At 34.4% G+C, this 24,087-nt stretch overlaps 1 protein-coding gene across 4 annotated transcripts in view; it reads left to right on the top strand.

Annotated features, from left to right (window-relative positions):
• Positions 1–20,079, top strand: part of QSER1 (glutamine and serine rich 1) — a gene marked incomplete at its 3' end in the record, with an annotated part of 73,903 nt that extends 53,824 nt beyond the window's left edge. For 2 of the 4 annotated variants that reach the window (XM_079708708.1, XM_079708705.1), the window contains 9 exons: positions 3,490–3,812; positions 4,775–4,891; positions 5,496–5,629; positions 7,005–7,222; positions 12,271–12,408; positions 14,666–14,763; positions 17,181–17,333; positions 18,566–18,661; positions 19,939–20,079. In XM_079708708.1, coding sequence (XP_079564834.1) covers positions 3,490–3,812; positions 4,775–4,891; positions 5,496–5,629; positions 7,005–7,222; positions 12,271–12,408; positions 14,666–14,763; positions 17,181–17,333; positions 18,566–18,661; positions 19,939–20,079 — 1,418 coding nt within the window. The remainder of the gene's footprint in view (positions 1–3,489; positions 3,813–4,774; positions 4,892–5,495; positions 5,630–7,004; positions 7,223–12,270; positions 12,409–14,665; positions 14,764–17,180; positions 17,334–18,565; positions 18,662–19,938) is intronic. The other 2 variants (XM_079708706.1, XM_079708707.1) reach the window with 2 other exon arrangements.
• Between the last annotated feature and the right edge of the window lie 4,008 nt (positions 20,080–24,087).

The following is a 24,087-nucleotide window of genomic DNA, read 5'->3' as shown; positions in this document are numbered from 1 at the left end:
ACACACACACAAATATAAAAATAAAAAAAATAAAGTGTACAATTCAGTGGTTTTGTAGAGTTGTATAACTGTGACCACAGTCTAATTTTAGAATATTTTCATCATCCCAAAAGAAACCCATTATTAGTCAGTCCCCACACCCACGCTCACACCCAATGACAGGCACTAATCTATCTCCTCTATAGATTTGCCCTTTTTTGAACATTTCGTGTAAAAGAAATCATATAATATTTGACCTTTTGTGACTAGCTTCTTTCATTTAATGTAATGTTTTCAGTGTTTATTCATGTTGTAGCATTTATTAGTACTTCATTCCTTTTTATTCCCTAATAATGTGGATATACCACATTTTGTGTATCCATTCGTCAGTTGATGGACATTTGGGTTTTTTCCACTTTTTGGCCATCAGGAATGATGCTGCTGTCAATATTCATATACAGGTATTTGTGTGTATTTATTTATTTAGAAAGTGGAATTTAGAAGTAGAATTCCTTGGTTATATGGTAACTTCATGCTTAACATTTTGAGGAATGGCCGAACTGTTTCCCATAGTGGCTGTACCATTTTACATTCTCTCCAGCAAGGTACAAGGTTTCTAGTTTCTCCTCACGCCTGCTAGCATGTTACTGCCTGTATTTTTTGTAGCCATCCTAATAGCTGTGAGATTGCAGTTATCTACTGAAGTTGCATTGAGCTAATGACTTATAGTGTTGAACGGCCTTTCATGTGCTTATTGACAATTTTTATATCTTTGGACAAATAGGTCGCTTGCTCACTTTCTTTTTTTAAAAAAATAAATTTTATTTATTTTATTTAGGCTGTGTTGGGTCTTCGTTGCTGCGCACGGGCTTTCTCTAGTTGTGGTGAGTGGGAGCTACTCTGTTGTGGTGCACGGGCTTCTCATTGCGGTGGCTTCTCGTTGTGGAGCACGGGCTCTAGGCCCACGGGTTTCAGTAGCTGTGGCACGTGGGCTCAGTAGTTTTGGCACACGGGCCCTAGAGCACAGGCTCAGTAGTTGTGGCGCACGGGCTTAGTTGCTCCGCGGCATGTGGGATCTTCCCGGACCAGGGCTCAAACCCATGTCCCCTGCATTGGTAGGTGGGTTCTTAACCACTGTGCCACCAGGGAAGCCCTTGCTCACTTTTTAAATTGGGTTATTTGTCTTTTTTATCATTGAGGTGTAAGAGTTCTTTATATATCCTGGGTACAAATCTCTGGCAAGTACATACATGATTTGTAAGCAGTGTTTCCCATTCTGTAGGTTATCTTTCCACTTTCGTGATGGCCTCAATTGCAGCACAAGTTTTAAATTTTGATGAAGTCCAGCTTATTTTTTTCTTTTGTTACTTGTAGGGTCATGAAAATTTACACCTATTTTTCTTCTAAGAGTTTCATGATTTTAACTTTCACATTTATGTCTGTGATCCACTTTCAGTTAATTTTTGTATACGGTGTGAGGTAGACATCCAAGTTTATTCTTCATTCCTATCCAGTTGTCCCAGCACCATTTGTTAAAAAGCTTTTTCATTCTTCCCCCGTTGAATGGTTTTGGCACCCTTGTTGAAAATCATTTGACCATAAATACAGAGTTTATTTCTGGACTTTAATTCTACTCTTTTGATCTATATGTCTATCCTTATGACACCATCACACTGTTTTAATTACTAAAGCTTTGTGGTAAAGTTTTGAAATTTCTGAAATGTGAGTCTTCCAACTTTATTCTTTGTTTGCAGGATTTTTTTGGCTATTCTGGCTCTCTTGCATTTCCATATGAATTTTAGGAATAGTTTGCCAGCTTCTGCCAAAAATGCAGCTAGGATTTTTATAGGGATTATGCTGATTCTTTTTTTTTTTTTTGGCTGCACCACACAGCATATAGAATCTTAGTTCCCTGGCCAGGGATCAAACCCACACCCCCTACAGTGGGGGTGGAAGCATGGAGTCTTAACCACTGGACCGACAGGGAAGTCCTTGATTCTTTTAATCAATTTGGGAGTATTGCCATCTTTACAACGTTGAGATTTCCTATCCATGAGCACAGGATGTTTTCCCACTTATTTAGACCTTTAATTCTTTCAATAATGTTTATAAGTCTCAGAATGTAAACTTTGTACTTCTTTCGTTAAATTTATTCCTAAATAGTTTCTTCTTTTTGATGATATTATAAATGGAATTTTGTTCTAAGTTCGTTTTTGGATGGCTCATTGCAAGCATTTCGAAATACAATTGATTTTTATATATTTATCTTATGCCCTGCAAACTTGCTAAATTTATTTATTCTAATAGTTTTTTAGTGGATTCCTTAGGATTTTCTGTATACAAGATCACTTCATCTGCAGATACAGTTTTATTTCTTCAGACATCCTTCTTAGGGGGAAGCATCTCATTTTTTACCATTAAGTATGATGTTAGCTGTGGGTTTTTTGTAGATGGCCTTTATCTGGTTGAAGAAGTTCCCTTCTATTTTTGGTTCTTGAGTGTTTTTATCATGAAAGTGTTTAAATTCATGATACTGAATTTTGCCAAATGCTTTTTCTGTACCTATTCTGATGATCCTGTGGTTTTGTCCTTTATTATATTAATATGGTGATTGATTGATTTTTAGCTGTTAAAACCAAGCATGGATTCCTAGGATAAAAGCCACTTGGTTATGATGTATAATTCTTTTATATATTGGTATATTTGCTCATATTTTGCCGAAGGTTTTTGTGTTTGTATTCATAAGGGATACTCGTCTGTAGTTTTTTCATGATATTTTTGTCTGGTTTAGGTATTGGAATAATACTGGCCTTGAATGAGTTGGGAAGTGTTTCCTCTTATTTTTTAGAGTTTATAATGGATTGGTATTAATTCTTACTTAACTGTTGATAGAACCCACCTGTGTACCCATTTGGGTCTGTGCTTATCTTTGTGGGATGTTCTTAATTTCTTTTATTACCTTGTTATTGGTCTATTCAGATGTTCTCTTTCTCCTTGAGTTCTTTTGGTAGTTTGTGTCTTTCTAGGAATTTGTCCATTTCATCTAAGTTATTTGTTAGCATACAGTTTTTCATAACATTACTTTATAATCCTTTTTATTTCGGTAGCTTCTACTGCTATTTCAAAGTATTTGGGGGGTGCTGTTTTTGTTTTCCATGTCCAATCAGCTTTTCTTCTTCTAGGAATTCACAGTTTCAGTTGGCTGACCCTTCCTTGTCTTGCATCACTTTTTTGTCTCTATTCTTTTAAAAATATTTTTGTGCTAAATACTTAAGTGGAAGTAGGGGTGAGTTTAGGTCGATGGAGGTTTTTGTCTAATTGTCATCCAGATGTAATTCTCACCACTTTGGTTCTTGGAAGTTAACAACCATTCTTTAATTTCATTGTTTCAAACAATTTGATGGCAAAAATAATAAGGTCTTTCTTTGTAAACTGTTCAGATTTTACTCAAAGCAAGTAAATGTTTAATAATTTGTATTACTAATTTGCATTTGCTTGATCTAGTTTCAGAAGCCCTACAGGTGGCAACTACTAGTCCAACTGCCAATACTACTGGTACTGCTACTACTTCCTCCACCACTGTGGGTGCAGTTAAGCAAGAACCTCTCTACTCTACTTCATCTGCAGTAAATATCCTGGAAAATATAAACTCTGCAGAACCCCCAAAGTCCATTGAACTTGATGGTCTTCCTTCAGACCAGTTTGCAAAAGGACAGGACACTGTTGCCATAGAAGGTTTTACAGATGAGGAGAACACAGAAAGTGGAGGAGAAGGCCAATACAGAGAGCGTGATGAATTTGTGGTAAAGATAGAAGACATAGAGACTTTTAAGGTGATGTGAATGTTCACAGGTATAAAGGTCATAGCTTAATGGGCATGCCCTATGGTAGCCTTCATGATGATTTTTAATACCATGCATCTAGCTTGAATTGTGAAAAGTTATATTTTTATAATTATTCTGTTGTCATAATTGTTAAATAATGAAATCAAACTAGAGATGTTAGGTATTTTGAAAAGGAAAATAGCTTAAAATAATTTTAACTCATCTCTGAGTTTTGTGTATTTCTGACTGGTCAGTATATTGCATTTAGCTACTAGTAATTAGAGTAGTTTTGAAATGTTAATTTTTTTCAAAGCTTCCAAGTCATTTGTATTATTAGAAGTTTGGAGAAAATGGTTATTTATCTAATTTAAAAGTTTAAAGAAAATAACAGGAATACAATGTAAAAGTAGAATTAGACTTTTTTTCACAATTTCTAATTGCAGAATGTTACAATTTCATATAAGAAATTTTTAGCAGTGTTTAAGAAAACTTATTTTGGGGTTTTTGTTTGCTTTTGATTTTATTTTTTAATTGGGGTGGAGAGAAATGGTATTAAAAATACAATGAAGAAAATAATATTTAAATTATCCATATTCCTTCCATTCACAGTTAACTATTGTTAATATTTTAGCATATTTGTTTCTGGTCTTTTTGAATATGTACATACTGTTATAAAATTGCATAAATAATGTATGACAATATCATTAGTGGAAAACTTTCCAAAGGCTATACAAAAGGGTAATGGGTTACTTTGCATGTTTGTGCTCCCTGTTTCTGGAAGAATTAAAGCAGAGATTGAATAGCCCACTTAAAGGAATTACTGCAAAAGTTCAGCTAGGTAAAAGATAAAAGGTTGAGCTAGGTAGGTCTTTTAAGATTCCTTTCAGCTCTAAGATTCTATAAATCTAGAATATGTTGCTAGTTTCTATAAATGTTGTTAATACTTCTTAATACTTTTAATACTTTTAAAGGAGGCTTTAAAAGCAGGAAAAGAACCCCCAGCTATTTGGAAAGTACAAAAAGCTTTATTACAGAAGTTTGTTCCTGAAATTCGAGATGGGCAAAGAGAATTTGCTGCTACAAATAGTGTAAGTAAAACGCTTGTTTACATTAACCTTCCTATTTTTTGACAGTGATCCTAGGTAAAATACAGAATGATGTAAATTTAAATGTATTGTTTAAGTATTGTGTAATGTATGTATATTGAGCATTTCTGAGATAAAATATTAAAATTGAACTACAGAGTATATGATACCGATTTTAAAATAAAATTAATGTCTAAATACCAGCTACTTAAATTGCTTAACTTTTTATTTTTTAAATAAAGGAAAGGAATTAGTGTTAGTCTGTGAAGAATTCAGATGGACTCAGAGACTCTTATACTGATTGTTCTGCCAGTCAAATACCCTGATTTACCAAGAAGACTTACAGAATTATTTTCTACCTAAGTAGTTGTTTAATAGCACTGAGTAAGTGAGCATCTGATGATCAGCCAAATAAGATTGCATCTATATATGGGCTTGCAGTTAAGAGTGAGGCTGGAATCATTTTTATTGAGGGTACAATTAGCCTGACCAGAGCTGCATTTTGAAAAACTTGAAGGATGGCTCTATGACAGTCTATCAAGACAACAAAGTAATATTTTATGTACAGAATGTACAATTATGTAATTCAAAGTGTTTCTTTCCTTAGTACCTTGGATATTTTGGAGATGCAAAGAGTAAATACAAAAGGATATATGTGAAGTTCATTGAAAACACTAACAAAAAGGAGTATGTCAGAGTGTGTTCCAAAAAGCCAAGAAATAAGCCTTCACAGACTATCAGGTATTTATTATTTTATGTAATATGTTTGTAGTAATTATTGGAAGGCTTATTATTGGCAATGTCTTGTACAAAGAATTACATCAATTAAAGAGGCTGATTTTTTTTTTTCCATTTGTACAAGTCTGAAAATTCAGTGCCTGATGTAATAAGTGATTCTTTTTGAAGTAATGAGACAGGAACTGTAAAGCCCATGGCTATCATGGTGGGATGGGTACCCTTTTCTCCCTGAATCCTTTTGGTGTCACCCTAGTATAGTGAAAAAAAATGGATTTACAGTCTAAAGGCTTGAATCCATCTTTTTGTGACCTAGATTAAGATAACCTTTCTAGGGACTTCCCTGGTGGGCCAGTGGTTAAGACTCCATGCTTCCACTGCAGAGGGCCTGGGTTCGATCCCTGGTCGGGGAACTAAGATCCCACATGCGGTGTGACCAAAAAAAAAAAGAAGAAAGAAAAAAAGATAACCTTTCTAAGCCCTCTTTTTTATCCATAAATAAAGTGAAAATAGCAACGGAATGTCAAATTTAAAATGAAAAAAAATTGAGCCTGTACATTACAAGTACAGTAGAATTGTCATCATGTATTAATGTGACTCTGGGTTGTCTGGAGCGTGAATTTGGAAAACACATGACCTAGCCACATTCCCTTTGATCTGTATGGGAAAGGGGGTGTGAACCTTGATATTCTCAATCTAGTGCTAGGAAGATCTAGTTTAATGAAGATTCCAGCTTACTGGACACAGCCCACCTTAGTTTTATGATGCAATTTTATCTACTCCCTCAAATCTCCAGAACTAGTATATAGCAAATCTTATTGAGGGGCTCTAGAACAGGTGCAGTTGGGATTCCACATCAAAACCTGGCACCACCAGAGCCTGCGAGAGTTTCTGACGTGACTGTAAGTCCATTGATCATCTGCCGTTTACAGCCTCATAGTCAGGAAAATGAATTTACAAAGGGAAAGGAAGAGTGGAGGGAGAGAGAGAAATAGGGATGGAATTAATATAGTCCCTTATTAACTGAATATTGAATGTCAGTGGTTAAAGAGTGTATTTCAAGAGACTTTTGGAGGAATCACCATTGGAGATGTGTAGGACTTAGACTTTATTTCGGAGATACTGGTGAGGTAAATAAACTTTTCTTCACCAGTGTTTCTCGGGTTTTTGTCTAATTTATTTTATTTTATTTTATTTATTTTTGGCTGCATCACATGGCATGTGGGATCTTAGTTCTCTGACCAGGGATCGAACCCGCACCCCCACCTGCAGTGGAAGCGCAGAGTCTTAACCACTAGACCGCTGGGGAAATCCCTTGTCTAATTTATTTTAATTTGACAAGATTTCAGTGCGTTAATGAAGTCTGTTTGTAACATTGCAGAACTGTTCAGGCTAAGCCAAGTAGTAGCAGTAAAACTTCTGATCCTCCAACACCAAAAACTACAACGACAAAAGCCCCTTCCATGAAACCCAAAGTTAAACAGCTAAAAGTAAAGGCTGAGCCACCACCAAAGAAAAGGAAGAAATGGAAAGAAGAATTTTCATCATCCCAATCTGACTCATCTCCCGAGATGCACTCTAGTAGTAGTGATGATGAGGGTGAGTTCTCCATGAAATGAATACCTTGATAACTTTAGATTATGTACATTAATGGGGAGGAGCAGTGACGCTGACAATTCAAAATGTATTTACTTTTACTTAATTAGGGAATTTAGCTACCTAATTAAGTTCTGCTTAGGCATATATTTGCCCATGACTAAGCTAGATAACTGCCTTAGTTTCTCTTTTATAAAGTGAAAAGGTTGAAATAGATAGCAGTTATCATACTTTTTGACCTTAGAACCCTTCTAACACTGTTAAAAACTGTTGAAGACACCAAAGAGCATTTATGTAGGCTATATATATTGAAATTTACTTCATTAGAACTTAAACCTGAGATAGCTGTGAAACACAGAATATACCAGGAAACATTCCATCAGCCATCAAACTTGTTGTGTAATATATGCAAGAAATTTCTAGCAGTTCAGTAGTCTAGAGCAGAAGTAGGCAAACTACTGCTAGTGGGCCAAATCTGATCTGCAGCCTATTCTTGTAAATAAAGTTTTATTGGAACACTGGGATTCATTTACATGTTTTCATACAGTTACTTTCCCATTACAGTGACAGATTTGCGTAGTTACTACAGAGAGTATATGACCATTAAAGCCCCAAATATTTACCATCTGGCCCTTTACAGAAAAAGTTTGCTGACCCTTCTTCTTCTAGAGCATACATTTGAAGGTAGTCAGGAAAAGACGAAAGGATGATGGAAGGCTGCATATGCCATGCTGAAGCTAAAAAGCTTGGGGTCCTGTAAGCAAAGGGGAGTCCTTGGAGGGATTTAAGCAAGGGAGCAACATGGTAAAATCTGATTTTGAATTACGTGACATCACAGTTCAGGTATAAATTGAAAGTCTGAACCTAAGTTTTGGCAGCAGGGATGGAGGAGAGAGGACACATTTGAGAAATTCAGGATGTAATCTTGGCAGAACTTGAATGATGAATCGGGTGTTGGGGGCACTGTTGAGGTTGATGTCCAGGATGGTTTCTGACATTGTAAGTATCACTGCTTGGGAGCTGATCTTAGAGATTACTTGGATAGAAACAGAATTATAATAAAAACTCTTCAGTATGAAGTTTACTTTAAATGTATTGTTTTTAAAAGCTACTTGTGAACTGTTGTTTAGAAGTAGGCACGTCGGAATTTATAAAGAAATTTAGTGCTTTGAGTATGTGTGGAAGGCATTATACGTAATTTCGCAGTTAGCATTGCTGCCTACTGTTCAGAGAAGTTTGGGTTCTGAAATTGCACTCAGTTATTTATACAGCTTCCTCAAATGACAGTCAAGGTGAAAATTTTCTTTCATTGGTACCTTGAGTTACCACTAGGTGTCACCAACAGGCAAGCATTTTTAGTGCTTCTTAAAAAGAAGGCAAATATTGATAATAAACATAGATTTATAGGCTGGTGATTTTCAAGCTATTTGTTTCAAGACTTCTTTATAATCTTCAAATTTACTGAGGATTCCAAAACACTTTTTGTGTGTGTGTGTGGCCTGTATCTATGTATATCACCAAGTATCAGTTAAAACAGACAATTTTAAGATATTTTAAATAAACCCATTACATATTCACATAAGTTTTTTTTAAACAATTGTATTTAGTTAGAAGAATAGCATTTTCATATTTGCTTCTGTATTCAGTTTGTATATATATTATTTTGGTTAAAGTATATGAAGAATACCCAGCCTCACATTAGCTATGTAGTTAGGAAAGAGAGGAGTATTTTGATTACCTTTTCAGATAATGATGAATATTTTTCTTTGATACTCAAAGGATTTTATTTGATAAACTTGACAAGTGGTAGCTTCTTCAACTTTTCATGCTTGTTACATTAAAATCTATTGGTTTGTTTTACCCTTTGAGGTATCTTTCATCCATGAATGATTTTATAACATTTTTTGGTAATGTGAAAATATCTGTTAGCTCATTGATGTACATAGTCTATTTCATTGTTTTTCCACATTTTAAAATGTGGTAAAATATATATAACATAAAACTTGCCATTTTTAAGTGTACGATTCAGCAGCATTAATTATATTCACACTGTTGCTCAACTGTCACAGCTATTTCCAAAACTTCCTGATCACCCCAAACAGAAACTTTGTAACCATTAGGCAATAACTCCTCATTCTCCCTTTCCCCCAGCTGCTGGGAATCTCTAATCTATTTTGTGTCCATGAATTTGCCTACTCTACATATCTCATATAAGCGTGGCTTATTTCACTTAGCATAATGCTTTTAAGGTTCATCCATGTTACATAGCATATATTAGAACTTACTAGTTTTTATGACTGAATACAATTCCACTGTAAGTTTATCCATTGTATGTTCTTGTTTATCTTTTTATCTATTGATGGACACTTGGGTTGCTTCCACATTTTGGCTGTTGTAAATAATGCTGCAGTGAACATTGGCATATAAATATCTGTTTATGTTCTTGTTTTCAATTATTTATATACCTAAGAGTGGAATTGCTGAGTCATATAATTATATGTTTAGCTTTTTGAGGAACTGCCAAACTTTTTCCAGTGGTTGCACCATTTTACATTCCCACTAGCAATGCATAGGGTTCCAATTTCTTCACATCCTCACCAATACTTGTTATATTTTGTTTTTTGATTATAGCTATTCTAGTAGGTGTGAAGTGGTAATCTCATTGTGGTTTTGATTTGTATTTCCCTAATGACTAATGATGTTGAACATCTTTTCAGTTGCTTACTAGCTATTTGCTTATCTTCTTTGGAGAAATGTCTATTCAGATCCTTTGCCCAGTTCATGTCTCCTTTTGTTCTTGAGTTGTAGGAGTTCTTTATATATTATAGATGTTAAACCCTTATTAGACATATGATTTGAAAACATTTTCTCCCATTCTGTAGATACTTCAGTTTTTTGTGTTTTTTGTTTTTTGCGGTATGTGGGCCTCTCACTATTGTGGCCTCTCCCGTTGCGGAGCACAGGCTCCGGACGCGCAGGCTCAGCGGCCATGGCTCACGGGCCCAGCCGCTCCGTGACACGTGGGATCTTCCCGGACCGGGGCACGAACCCGTGTCCCCTGCATCGGCAGGTGGACTCTCAACCACTACGCCACCAGGGAAGCCCTTTTTTTTTTTTTTTTTTTTAGTATATGTGCTGCTGAAGTGAGCACAGTATTTCATTTTTTTTGATAGTGTCCTTTGATGCACAAAAGTCTGAAATTCTCATGAAGCCAGATTTATCTATTTTTTTCATTGCTCATGTTTTTGGTGTCATATTTAGAATCCATTGCAAATCCAAGATCATGAAGATTTATCCTTGTATTTTCTTCTAAGAGTCTTATGGTTTTAGTTCTTACATTTACATCATACATTTTTGCAGTATCAAAGAAATGACTTTTTTTTTTTTTTTTTTTTTTTTTTTTTTTGCATTACGTGGGCTTCTCACTGCTGTGGCCTCTCCCGTTGCGGAGCACAGGCTCTGGACGCGCAGGCCCAGTAGCCATGGCTCACGGGCCTAGCCGCTCCGCGGCATGTGGGATCCTCCCAGACCGGGGCACGAACCCGCGTCCCCTGCATCGGCAGGCGGACTCTCAACCACTGCGCCACCAGGGAAGCCCGAGAAATGACATTTTTAATATCAACACTGATCTCATCAATGAAATCTTTAAGTATTGGAACGTTGTCAGGTTCACAGTAGTGGAAACAAGTTTTCCGGAATTCTAATTTTCACTTGAAACCTCAAATTTTATCATTGGCAACAAATGTCAGTTGTTTTCCTTGCAGTGACAGGTTCACTTCATTAAGAAAATGTCTGCCAAATACCCAAGTCTGAATAGGCATAGTGTATCTGTCAGTCATTTTTTTCAAATAAAATTGGTATCCCAGTGGGGGAAAAGGTGGCTGGTTCATCTTGTAATTCAAACAATTACATGGATGCTTTTCCTGGAGAAAACTGTCATACTTCATAGCAGAAATGCTTTATATGTACCTCTCATTTCATCCCACAGAATTTTAAGACATTTACTCAAGAGTAGAGATTTAATACAATTAATAATTATTACTGCTTCATCAAGGATTATTCTTAAGGGCAATTGTTTTTTTTTTTTCCTTCAAATTCATGGCAGTTAGATGACAGTCATGGCAAAGTATATGGCTACTAGTACAGTTTGGTGTCACTGCCTCAATTCAGGCTAGGTAAGGCCCTAGCAGTTTTACCCAACATTCCTTTTACAAATGTCAACAGAGTGAAAAAGGTATACAACATCTTAATATTATTAGGAAAACAGTTTGACATCAGAGACCCCTGAAATGGTTATGGGGGGAGACCCTGAGGGGTCCGTGGAACAAAGTCTAAGAACCCCTGTTAAAGGCCGTGATAATAGTTCTGTACTTGAACGAAAAGAGTCAAAATTCAGACACACCTCTAATCTTGCAGTTCTAGCCATTGAATTTGAGTGAAATTTTCTTTATGCACAGGCTATGTTTACATTAAAATTTTTTCTTAGTATGTGTTGACTCTAGACCAGAATTTTACAGTAATTTAAGTGTAGAAGTAAAAAGAAGAGATATGTATATATTAACTCATACATTAGGTGTTTTATGGTTTCTTTACTAATTAAATACTGTAGAGAAACCATCAGTTTTGAAGTAGCACGACCTGGCAGCAGATGTCTGGTAGGGCCAGGGGAGGAGAAACAGGTTCCTATGGGGCAGATGTTTCCAAATGCTGGGCTGGTGTTGGGCTTCAGAGGCACCTGGGAACTTTTTAAAAAGTATAACACTTAAGCTTCATCACCATTACCACCATTACCACCCCAGATTCTGTTTTAATAAGTCCAGCAATCTGGTTTTTTTGTTTTGTTTTAAAAGCTCTCCAGTGATTGTGATGTGCAAAACCACCTTTGAGAATCTCTCACCCAGGGTGTGTTTAAAGGCAGAGTGGGAGAACCTTGAATTTGAAGAAATTTTATCTACAACCTTTTATCTGCTTATAGACACTTGCTATAGAGCAGAGTGTTTTAAAAGTTGTCAGGAAGGAGTATTTAATATTTCATCTTTTCTCCCTCCCAGAATTTAATCCTCCAGCTCCCTTTGTTACTCGTTTTTTGAACACAAGAGCAATGAAGGAAACCTTTAAGAGTTACATGGAATTGCTTGTTAGCATTGCTTTGGATCCTGACACAATGCAAGCCTTAGAGAAGAGCAACGGTACAGTCTGCTAAGTAGTACTTTCTTGGTAGTACTTTCTGGATCTTTTTTATTCTTCTCTGTTAGTTACATGTTTAATATGTGGTTTTTGTATATGTTGTCAGTTAACAAACTGTTGATATATTGATTCTATAAAATGGGGTCATAGCTTTTCATGAATTGTTTGAATATATGAACAATTTTATATTGAATATATTTTTATTGATTTCTACTCATGAGAATATTATGTAACTACCCACTAGTTTCTTTCAATTCTAGAATCTTTATCATCCTCATAACATTTCACCAACTTGTCTGAGTTGCGTGGAAGGTCCAGATGTCAATATATTCTGTTTTCTAATAATTGGAAAGATAATAATGGTGTAAAGATTAAAATTGTATATTCGTATCCAGTAAAAGATACGTCACAGAGTAATTATTTTCTAATCAATTAGTAGTAAAACAATAACAAAAACGCCATGGGTTATATTTATTAATATTATTCCTTTTTTACTCTTCCTTTAGTAACTTTTTCTTATGGTAGAGTAGGGATGAAATTGACATACGAAATAAACTGGTAATTTATATATCTAATGTTGCTCACTAACATTTACCCTTCAGCTACTATAGCATTCACCAGGGACAACTAGAAGAGAGAATAAAAGGATTAACGAGTCAGTTTCCATTATCCTTCTATCAAAATGAGTTGAACAAGTGTAAGATCAAAAAGATAGTAACAATGAATAATCAGTAACAATATACTTCAACAGCAATGCCTAATAATGTATATTGTTTTATTATTTCCACATACTTTGACATACATTATTCTATATGAATCCCAGAACAACTTAGACAGCCATTTTTTGGGTGAAGACAATGATGCTCAAAAAGGTTAAGTGACTTGCTTAAGAGCCCACAACTTGCAAGTAGCAGAGAAAGGATTAAATCCAAGGTCTTCTAATTTCTAGTCTTGCTTTTTTGACTATATAATCAGAGGCAGTAATTCATACATCAGCTATTGTAGAGCTGGAAGAGACGTTAGAGAAGATATTAAATGTGTTTCCTAAAGTTACAGAACAAGTTAGTGGTAGAAGAGCCACAATCAAAACCCCAAATTAATTCCCTAGGTCAGCATTTTGCCAGTAAACGTTTTCTCTCTCAATCAAAACTCCTTGCATGATAAAATATGCGTTTCTTAGTAGTGATCATTTCTGGGTGGTTGTATTTTAAATGATTTTTTTCTATTGCTTATCATTTTTAAAAAAGTTTTTCTCCATTTAAAATGAGGGATGAAAAATTTAATGGTTATATTTAAAAATAATACACAAATGTTTAAAACTTATTTGTGTGAAATGTAAATTTTTGTAATATTTGAATAGATTTAATCACTGCTAGAAAGATAAAAAGAAAGCTATCAGGTGTGTTGTGGTGATCTTAGAAAGCATTCCTTACTGAGGACTTTTTCTTCAATTTGAGGAAAGTGTTCTTTTGCTGGTCTCTGTGCTTGTGTTTATTCTCCAATTATAAAGAGTCATTTTATTTAGCTATGAAATTAGTAACCAGATTCTGAGGGTTATATATACATTTTCAGAAAGGTCATTAAAGCTAATTAGTATTGTAAAATGTTGTTATGCTGATAAATTAAGAAATAGTTTAGTAACCTAAAATATTTAATACAGCACTAAAAGTAATTAACTTATACTCTGAAAGTGTTTCTCTTAAAAGAGCTTAAAGTTTCAGAAGGGTAAAAAAGAAATCATAATCTTTGGGTAAGGAACCTTCATCATACTTTTACTCTCCGCTTTTCTCAAGTAACTATTTTGACTCTTCCCTTGTGTATTTGAAACTGGATTTTGACTATTTTTCTTTGCCCCAAACTATAGTGAATTAAGAATATCATACTCAGTATTTTATTAAAAATTTTAATGTTAAATTTATGTTTTGGAATACTGTTATTGTTCACATGGTAAATGAGGTCTGAAGAGATTAGGCACTTTGTCCACTGGTTGATCAATTCTGGTGGCATAGATGGGGTTAAAACCCAGGACTTTAGATTCTGTCATCACACTATGCTACTCCTTTCTCACTTAGCTATTGTAAACCTATTTTTTCAAGGTAACTTTTGTTCAAAAAGCTTCATGTGCAATATTTTTAAATCAATACTTTACATAATCAGTGAATTTAATGTCAATCTATTGTTTTAAGGAAAAGCTGTATTTCTAACAAGTTTTTTTGTTGATAGTTTATCCTGTCACAATAAATTTTTATCTTGTTTTAGATGAGCTACTTTTGCCTCATATGAAAAAAATAGATAGCATGCTGAATGATAACCGAAAGAGACTCCTTTTGAATCTTCATTTGGATCAGTCATTCAAGGTATTTCCGTCAGGTGGTTTATTAGCAAACTCAGTGGCAATCACAGTCTTAGATATAATAGGAAAGAAAATTTTGGGAAGTCATTCTCAGTTTTATAAGATTTTTCCACCCAACAAAAATTTGATTTTTATTCATTATGAGTCTTGTCTGAGCTTGTTTTTTTATTTTATTAAGTATATTCTTAGTGTTAATCATTTGCTTTTCTCTGCTTAAGTTCATTTTTCAGGTTTTTATATTCAGCTCGTATTCCTTATATATAATAATTTCCAAATGTTTTCAAAAATACTTCCTTTAAACTACTGTATTCCAATCTTGTTTTTCTTTTAAACCTCTTTAAAAATTTCACATTTCATATATACTTAAAATTGGCTTTAGCACAGTTATCAAAATTCCCTTTACTTGCCTGCATTACTCAGTATCTAGGGAAAAATTGATCCTCACCTAATCATAGGAGGTATATACGTCTGTTAATGTATCTTGGCACTATAAATTGGTTTTTGGTGTTACCAGAAATAGAGAACAAAAAACTAATCTAAACTCAGAAAATATATCATAGAAGCTACTTAGTAGTCAAAAATTTCCCGCCTTTTCTTATTCAGAGTATAACATGTGGGCTTCCCTGGTGGCGCAGTGGTTGAGAGTCCGCCTGCCGATGCAGGGGACACGGGTTCGTGCCCTGGTCCAGGAAGATCCCACATGCCGCGGAGCGGCTGGGCCCGTGAGCCATGGCCGCTGAGCCTGCGTGTCCGGAGCCTGTGCTCTGCAATGGGAAAAGCCGCAACGGTGAGAGGCCCGCGTACCGCAAAAAGAAAATAAATAAATAAATAAATAGATAAATAGATAGATAGATAGATAGATAGATAAATAAATAAATAAGAAAATAAATAAATAAGAAAATAAATAAATAAGAAAATAAATAAATAAGAAAATAAATAAATAAATAAATAAATAAATAAATAAATAAATAAATAAATAAATAAATAATAAAAAAATAAAAAATAAAAAATAAAGCCACCGGGACTTCCCCGGTGGTCCAGTGGTAAAGAATCCACCTTAGAATGCAGGGGAGCCGGGTTCGATCCCTGGTCAGGGAACTAAGATCCCACGTGCTGCGGGGCAACTGAGCCCATGCACCACAACTGCTGAGCTCATGAGCCTCAACTAGAGAGCCTGTGTGCCGCAAACTGCAGAGTCCACGCCCTGGAGCCTGCATGCCACAACTAGAGAGAGAAGCCTGCACACCTCAGTGGAGATCCCGCGTGCCGCAACTAAGACCTGACATAGCCAAAAATAAATTAATTAAATTAATAAATGATAAATAAATCTTAAAAAAAGAAAAATAAAGCCACCACTTGGAATTTAATAGACTCAGTAGAAAAGTTTTTTTTTTTTTGCGTTACGCGGGCCTCTCACCGTTGCGGCCTCTCCCGTTGCGGAGCACAGGCTCTGGACGCGCAGGCTCAGCAGCCATGGCTCATGGGCCCAATCGCCCCGCGGCATGTGGGATCTTCCTGGACTGGGGCACGAACCCGTGTCTCCTGCATTGGCAGGCGGACTCTCAACCACTGCGCCACCAGGGAAGCCCTCAGTAGATATTTAAATCTTATGCAATAGTTTATGGTGAACAACTGAAAAATTCATTTTCATATTCTTGTTTTCACAGAAAAAAACACAAAATTTCTAATTTTGAAATTATAGTTATTTAATATAACTATAAATGATAATAGTGATGTCTATGATGGATAGTTTTCATTTATAGCAATTTGCATTTCAAAGCCAAAATGTGCACACAGTATTAAAAGTTAGAATGAATCTAGAAACAAATAGCTCACTATGGTAGGAAATGCCAAAAATTCTATTATTTCTATTAATGAAACAGTTCACTCCTACACTTTTATTTAAAAAATTAAGTTGTTTTCAAATGCACTGTTTGAGGGGTCACAATACCAGGTGCTTGGGAACCTATATAGCGTTTGGAAAAGAGTGGCCTTGAAGGTTGAAACTGTTTATAAACAGTTGAAGCTTACAAATGTCCTTCTTTCCCCTGCCTAGAAGCCAGAGAGGCATTACTACTCTTACTCATTCGGGAGTCCCCATAGTGTCACATCCTGTTGCTTAAGTCAGGTCATAAGTTTGGCCCAGATCCAGGGGATGGGGAAATAGGTTCCACATCTTGATGGGAGGAGCTACAGAGAATTTGTGGCCATGTTTAACACCCCACATATGTTTGTGTATGTATGTATAGATTGTATATATTTACCGCAACCCATCAGTACCCCCCCACATATATTTTTTGTGTATATGTACATGTATGAATATATTTCTATATTTTTTAAAAATAAGTTTTGAATAGCTGGAAGTAGTTGAGATCACTTTTCTTCTGATGTCAGTTATTTTTGCTTTATTTTATTTTAAAGAATGCCTTGGAAAGTTTTCCTGAACTAACAATAATTACTCGAGACTCTAAAACAAAAAGTGGGGGATCTGCTATTTCTAAAATCAAAATGAATGGCAAAGCTTATAATAAAAAAACTCTAAGAACTTCTAAAACAACTACTAAATCTGCACAAGTAAGTATATATTGATTGATGTAATTATACATTTTCTAGTTGTCAATATAAATCCTACTTCAAACATTGAAACAAGCAAATATTTTACTCTGTTGTTAAATGTGAAGTGTTTTCAGGTAAGAATGAACAGCTCTGGCCTACAGAATAGGGACTCGTTCTTACTCTTTGTTTTTCACCGTATCTGGTATATGGTGAGTGCTCACAAATTTTCTAAGTAAGACTAACAATCATCCCATGCTTATAATTATATTTTTAATATTTTTGTGTGTCACTGGGTACAAATGCATACAGATAAGTGGATGTGCACATATTCCATAAGATTCAATATTCCATATCTGTAAAATTATTAAAATTGGAATTCATTTATTTTCAAACATAGTCTAAATTATTGCCTTTTCAGAAAGCAGTTTAGCAACATCAGTTCCCCATCAAAAATGTGTTTTGTAGAATCATTCACAAATGCATAAAACCATATGCCTTTGCTCATTGTAGAATTAGTTGTAAGAACAATTCCAGTTACATATCACCAGCGTGAGACTAAATAAATAAAGAGCCACCCAGATAATGTAATATTATGTACTTTTTAAAAAGAAGAGATAGATTCATTCATTCTTTCAATTAAAAAATTTGGTACCTGTAGTATACCAAATATAGTTTTGAGTACTAGGAATACAACAGCGAAAAATGGTCCAAAATCCTGCCCTCATATAATTTCTGTTGGGAGGGTGGTGCTTAATAAATAGAAAGATATTCAAGTTTTACTTTGGTTAAAGAAAATGTTATAAAAAATAAAATTGCAAAACAATATATATAGTATGATTCCCTTCCCATTACAAAATTAGTGTTATTGATATATGTTATACATATGGAAGCATGTACATGGAAGAATATGTGACATACTGTTAACCTTGTTTACCTCTGAGGCAAGAATTATAGAATTCTTTTACCTTGTAAGTCATCTTCTATGTTTACTGTTTAAATTTTTTGTAATATTTAACTTTTTTGAAATAGTGTATATTTATATTCAGGAAAAAGAATAAAGATTTTAAAATACAATTTAAAATCTTATTTTGAATAAGTCTCTTGTCCATATTAATACATATTAATATCTAGCCATATAAGTCATTTTTAAGATTTCCATTGAGACTTTTGGTCTAGTATTTTCATAAAAGTATTCTTAGTTCAGATGCTCCATGAAATAAATGTATCTATAAACTCTTTTCTTTTTACAGGAGTTTGCCGTTGATCCAGAGAAAATACAGTTGTATTCTTTGTATCATTCACTCCATCATTATAAATATCATGTTTATCTCATATGTAAAGATGAGGTAATTACTTTTTCGTTTACTTAAAAAAGAAATGTATGTTTTTCTGAACTTTAAGAAGACTGTAGCTGTAGCATTTATATATATAATTTTTAAAGATTACACTGCAGTTACAGTTATTACAAAATATTGATTATATTCCCTGTGTTGTACAATATATCCCTGTAGCCTGTCTTACACCCAGCAGTTTGTACCTCTCACTCCCCAGCCCCTATATTGCCCCTCCCACCTCCCACTGGTACCCACTAGTTTGTTCTCTGTATCTGTGAGTCTGCTTCTTTTTTGTTATATGCACTAGTTAGCTACAGTATTTTTTAATGTTTTAAAGAGAATTGTTAAAAATTGTTTTAAAAAATGTGTCTATACTCTAAGCGTTGTGCTCAGATTAATCTGAGGCTCACCAGCACATAGGAGCTGTAAGTGGTAATGTTTTTAAGCTGTTACGTTGCTTTACGTTGCCATAATAAATGGCACTTGCTTTACGTTGCCATAATAAATGGCACTTTATTGCATTTTCTTCTCTCATAATGTATAATGATCCTGCTTTAATTAATTCACGTTAGTCACTGCTTTGAATATCTTGCTGTCCTCCTTATCTGTAGAATGGCCTTATCCCAGTTAATTGCAGAGAAAATGGGAGTTTTGTCCCTTGGCATGAAGAAATGATAGTCAAAATTTAATTGTAACTTTTAAGTATCAATTTAAGTTGCTCAGAAATTATGTATGACCATAATAACACTTGGTGGATAGGATGTAAGGATTAATCTCAGAGGTTAAATGGTTGTAGACAGTAAGCTTTTTTGACAAGCATTATCAGTTTTTTAATTCAAAAGGGTTAAGTTGGCTCAAGGCTGTACAATCATGTGTTTGATAATGGTCTGGTATGGAAAGACGTTCATAAATCTAACCTCTGTCTAGCAAAGGAGAAAGTAAAGATGGTCATGTAAAGTATGTTGGCTATTTTTACAATGCCCTGAAACGCAGAACTTACCCCAAAATTTGTCATTCGGCTTTTAACACAAATGGAAGTAATTGAGAAAGTTTGAACCACTTTTCCTAGCCTTCCTCCCTGCCCCCATGTAGTCAAAAATGATAGGATTAGACCACCCAAATTTATATGAAATAGTCATTCTCCGTGGATGGAATTTTTTAAAAAAAATCTGTACTTGTAGGTGAATTTATAAATCCTCTTTTCATTCAGGATATAGAAACAGTAAGCCCTCATGAAGAGCTTATAACGTGATAAGTATAAACCAATTTGGTATTTCTTTTTATTTTAGATTTCTTCTGTGCAGAAAAAAAATGAAGATTTAGGACAGGAAGAAATTGTCCAACTTTGTATGAAAAATGTAAAATGGGTGGAAGACCTATTTGAAAAATTTGGAGAACTTCTAAATCATGTACAGCAGAAATGTTCCTAACATTTTCACAAAAATTCCATCTATTTTCTAGCACTAATAAGACGGCAGAGGCGGGTGGTCAAAGGGGGTCTAGGGGCCTCAGATAATTGAATGTCAAGCAGTGGTCTCCTGCAAGCACGCCTGCTTTGATCATGAACTTGCATCCTGGTCTCTGCTAAAGGACAGTGGTGCTGCCAAGGAAGTCAGTCCTTTGGAAATGGACCTAAAATCCCACCACGTTTTTATCCTAATGAATGATTTTTCTACTTTGTAAACCATTGGGTAACTGAGTTTTATTTTCAGAAATGTTTTTTGACAAATGATGAAGCATGCACTAAATATAATTTTTCTTTATTGCTAGAGAGATAACACTTAAGTAACACGATTATTTTTTCCTGACTCCGACTAAACACCAGAATGAAAGAGAGGTGGCAGAAAACGTATGTTAATATTCATGTCTGACCACAAAATGGAAAGTATTGTACATTATGTAAACATATCTGGTGTGATGTGACATTCTGTATGAGAACATCATCGGTTTAAAATGTAAAATTCAGAAACTGCATTCTGGTTTATGAACTCCTTTTACTCTTAACATGTTCAGGAAACTGGATGTGGAATTGGTGCAATTCTATGACTGTTTTTTGTGTCAAATTATATGGTGATGAAAAAACAATGACATACTATTTTCCCTATCTCAAAGAAAAGTATTTTCCTTTATACTGTTTTTCCTTTGGAAAAATTTTCAATTGTACGTTTTATTTCACTAATAGTTGTATTTTTCACAAGGAAAGTGTTGTGGTTATAATTATGTTTGATGTATCTGTACTACACTTTTCATTATTTTTCAGTAAATCTTATTTAGTTATATATTGAATTTCTATTGTGAATTCTATCTTGAGGTAACCATTTTTGTTTATACAGATTTGCTTCAGTGTTATCCAGAATATGCATTCAGTACTAGAATTAGTTTAGCTTTATAAATGGGGTTGTGTTAGACACTGCAGGAATTTTCTAATTCATGAAAATAAATTTCTTAGTAAACTAGCACTTGGTTAACTGATTTGTCGAAGTAAAAATTAACCACATTATACATTTTGAAGAATAAAATTTATAATTAGACTACATGCAGTGTTAAACACAGCTTACCCAACTCTTAGAACTGGAAGTGGTAGAGCCCTCCTTTTGGTGCCTTTCCAACCTTTATATATGCTATTGTAGCTCTCTTTAGTTTGATAGCTAGTGTTTCTTCAAGTAGTTTAGCTGAGACCATGAATGTATTAGGTTCAACATGACCTTGTGTTTTATTTGTGTTTGCCAACAGGATGCCTTATTTGTTTGAGAAAAAGATTTACTAGTGTCCTTCTAAATGATCTCCTTTTTTACGATTCTAAAGAAGTTGTTAATCATCATACTTTTGTTTATTTTACCACCATTTAGTGCCTTAAGTAAGTCCTATCAAGAAAGCAGTGTTACTGCTCAATGCCCAAATAAGACGTGCTTATGTGGATATTGCTATTGTCTTGATTTTGAGTTAACAGGCCAACTTCTTACACTTAAAACCTTGGTAAACTGGCAAAGAATTAAAAGTAACACGTGACTTGATTTGAGGATAAACATTGTAGCATTGGGTGAAAAATGAGTATTTGAGTTAAGCTTACATATTTATTTCTGATGGTTATCTTATTGAAAGCAATAATCCTTAATCCAACAATCCTTGTACCTGCCATTAGACAAGATAATCATGGAAATTTCTCTCAAGGATTAAATGTTCCATTTCTGAAAGTCTTTTGAAAACCTGTTTAGGCAGCTTATTTTGAAAACAGAAGCAACCTATTAGATTCATTTTGCCTAACTAACTCAAATGAGAGAATATCAGCAGTGAGAGCATCATAAAATTAATTTTGCTAAGTGGAGAAGAGTAGGAAGCAGCCATATTTCTTTCTGATATTGACTCTGGACAGAATTGGTTTCTTTCATTTCCAAAGTGCAGAAGTAGATAACTACATCTCCTAACGTAGTGTTGTAAGTATACACCTTTACGTTATTTCCCCCAGCTTACTTCCCTGAATCATTGATGGTTTAAACATTTTTAAAAGCCATCCTGCACTTAGGTAACTCTTGAAGTACACGTTTGAAATCACTAGCCACATTTCCTTCATGATAAGACCCATGGAAAACAGAGACCTTTCCTTGTTTCCTGTAGAAAATAACCCATTTCCTTTTCAACTGCAGTTGCCCTTCCAACTGTTTGCAGTTGTATTCATATTAGTCAAATCAGAGGCCAAGTGTGTGATACTGCCTGGAGGAGAGCCAGTTGCTTTGCACCATCTTCTGTCATTTGATCCATATAGCATAGGCGAAGACATCAAACTCAGGCCTTAGTGACGTGGGACTATTAGTATGACATCCATACATGAGTCCTTTCTTTGTACGAAGTTGAATAAATACCTAGCTGGTTAGCATTCACATTCCTTGCCAGGGAGTTTGAAATGTATAATATAGGAATAACCTTAGGTTGTAGATGGAGTTCAAGAGATAAAACACATGTTGCTACAACCCAGGAAAACCTGTTTAAGAAAGATTGGATTTTCCTACCTACAGAAACCTAGAAATGATTTACTCCTTAAAAAAATCACTTTGTATTGGTATTTACTTCTAGTTCAGATTAGTGGTTAGAGAAAAGGGGCCTCCTTATTCCCATTTCATGATGACCCAGTTTCTACTTAATTGATCTTCTAATGAAGTCATGAATTTATAATGATTTATGAATTATAGTAAACAATAGAAACTGCCCATTTTTCTATTATACTATCAGATAGAAAACATTGATGAGATGGAAAAATCTAAAATTAAAATGGCCTAGAAAATATTCAGATTACCTTTAACTTTCTAAATTTCTTTTAATTTCTAAAACAGTGAAAATTATAGATGACTCACATCATTACTGTTTTCAAAGTCTCACTTTCCTTTTAGTATACATATTTATTTTTGTTAAAGCAGCTATTTTCCAACCTGTGATTTTGGAGATATACCCATAAAGCTAATATGGCAGCAGGGTTATTGAATCAGCTTTGGGTCCCAGAAGTTGCTTCAGATGTGCACGTTGTGAATTTAATTGTATCTATAAAATACAATTTTGTTTTAAACTGTAGTTCCATCTGTTTCTCAGAAATACTTTTCGAAGAGTGAAATATCCCAGGATAACTGCTTCTGTGTCAATTACACTTGACACATAACTGCACAAATGAACAATGTACACTATTGATTGTACATTAACTTACACGTACGACTTTTGGCACCTGTGTTCACAAATGCATGTTTTGGCAAATCACTGTTATTTATAAGTGACAATAATTGAAGTTAAGGATACAAAGAAACCTGCATTTGTAGTCCAGAGTTTTAAGTGGTCCATAATACAATGTATGGAAATGTGAAAGACAATTTTGTATATTTGTTTGTTACTAACTCAGATCATTAAAATGAAAACAATTTTTTAAACAACAAGATCAGAATGTTTTGGGGTTTGGTTTTTTTATTTTTAAGAATTGAAAACTGAGGTATTATCCACGCATCTCATGTTGCAGATTCAACATACATTATAGAGTCCTAAGTAAAGTTATTAGGTACAAATGGTAAAGGGCCCACCCATCATTTTCTCAAATGATTAAGTCAATATTTGATGAATTATTCAGCTTCAGCTGACAATATGAGAAAGTATTTAGGAGTTTCTGTGTTAAGATACAACTCTTTTAGCCCTTTTCCTCCTATAAAGAAGTATACGTTCTATAATTTCTAATTTTTATTTGAAAATAATGCATAGCTAGAAGTAGTTTCTGATATCAGATACTTTTTATTATCTATATAAACTGTTGAATAAGTAAAAAGGATTTTGTCTTGACTGATCCTTTAATTTTCAGAATAAGATTCTGCCTTTACTTTCATGTAATATTTTTAAATGTTAAGTATTTCAAGTAAAAATATTGTCAGCATATTTGCTAGGTTTTAGTTTTGATTATAAAAGCACTT

Source organism: Hyperoodon ampullatus (assembly GCF_949752795.1).
Source record: "Hyperoodon ampullatus genome assembly, chromosome: 7".
Lineage (NCBI taxonomy): Eukaryota > Metazoa > Chordata > Mammalia > Artiodactyla > Ziphiidae > Hyperoodon > Hyperoodon ampullatus.
Note: the sequence above shows the minus strand (reverse complement) of the source record. Positions and strands in the feature narration are given on the sequence as shown.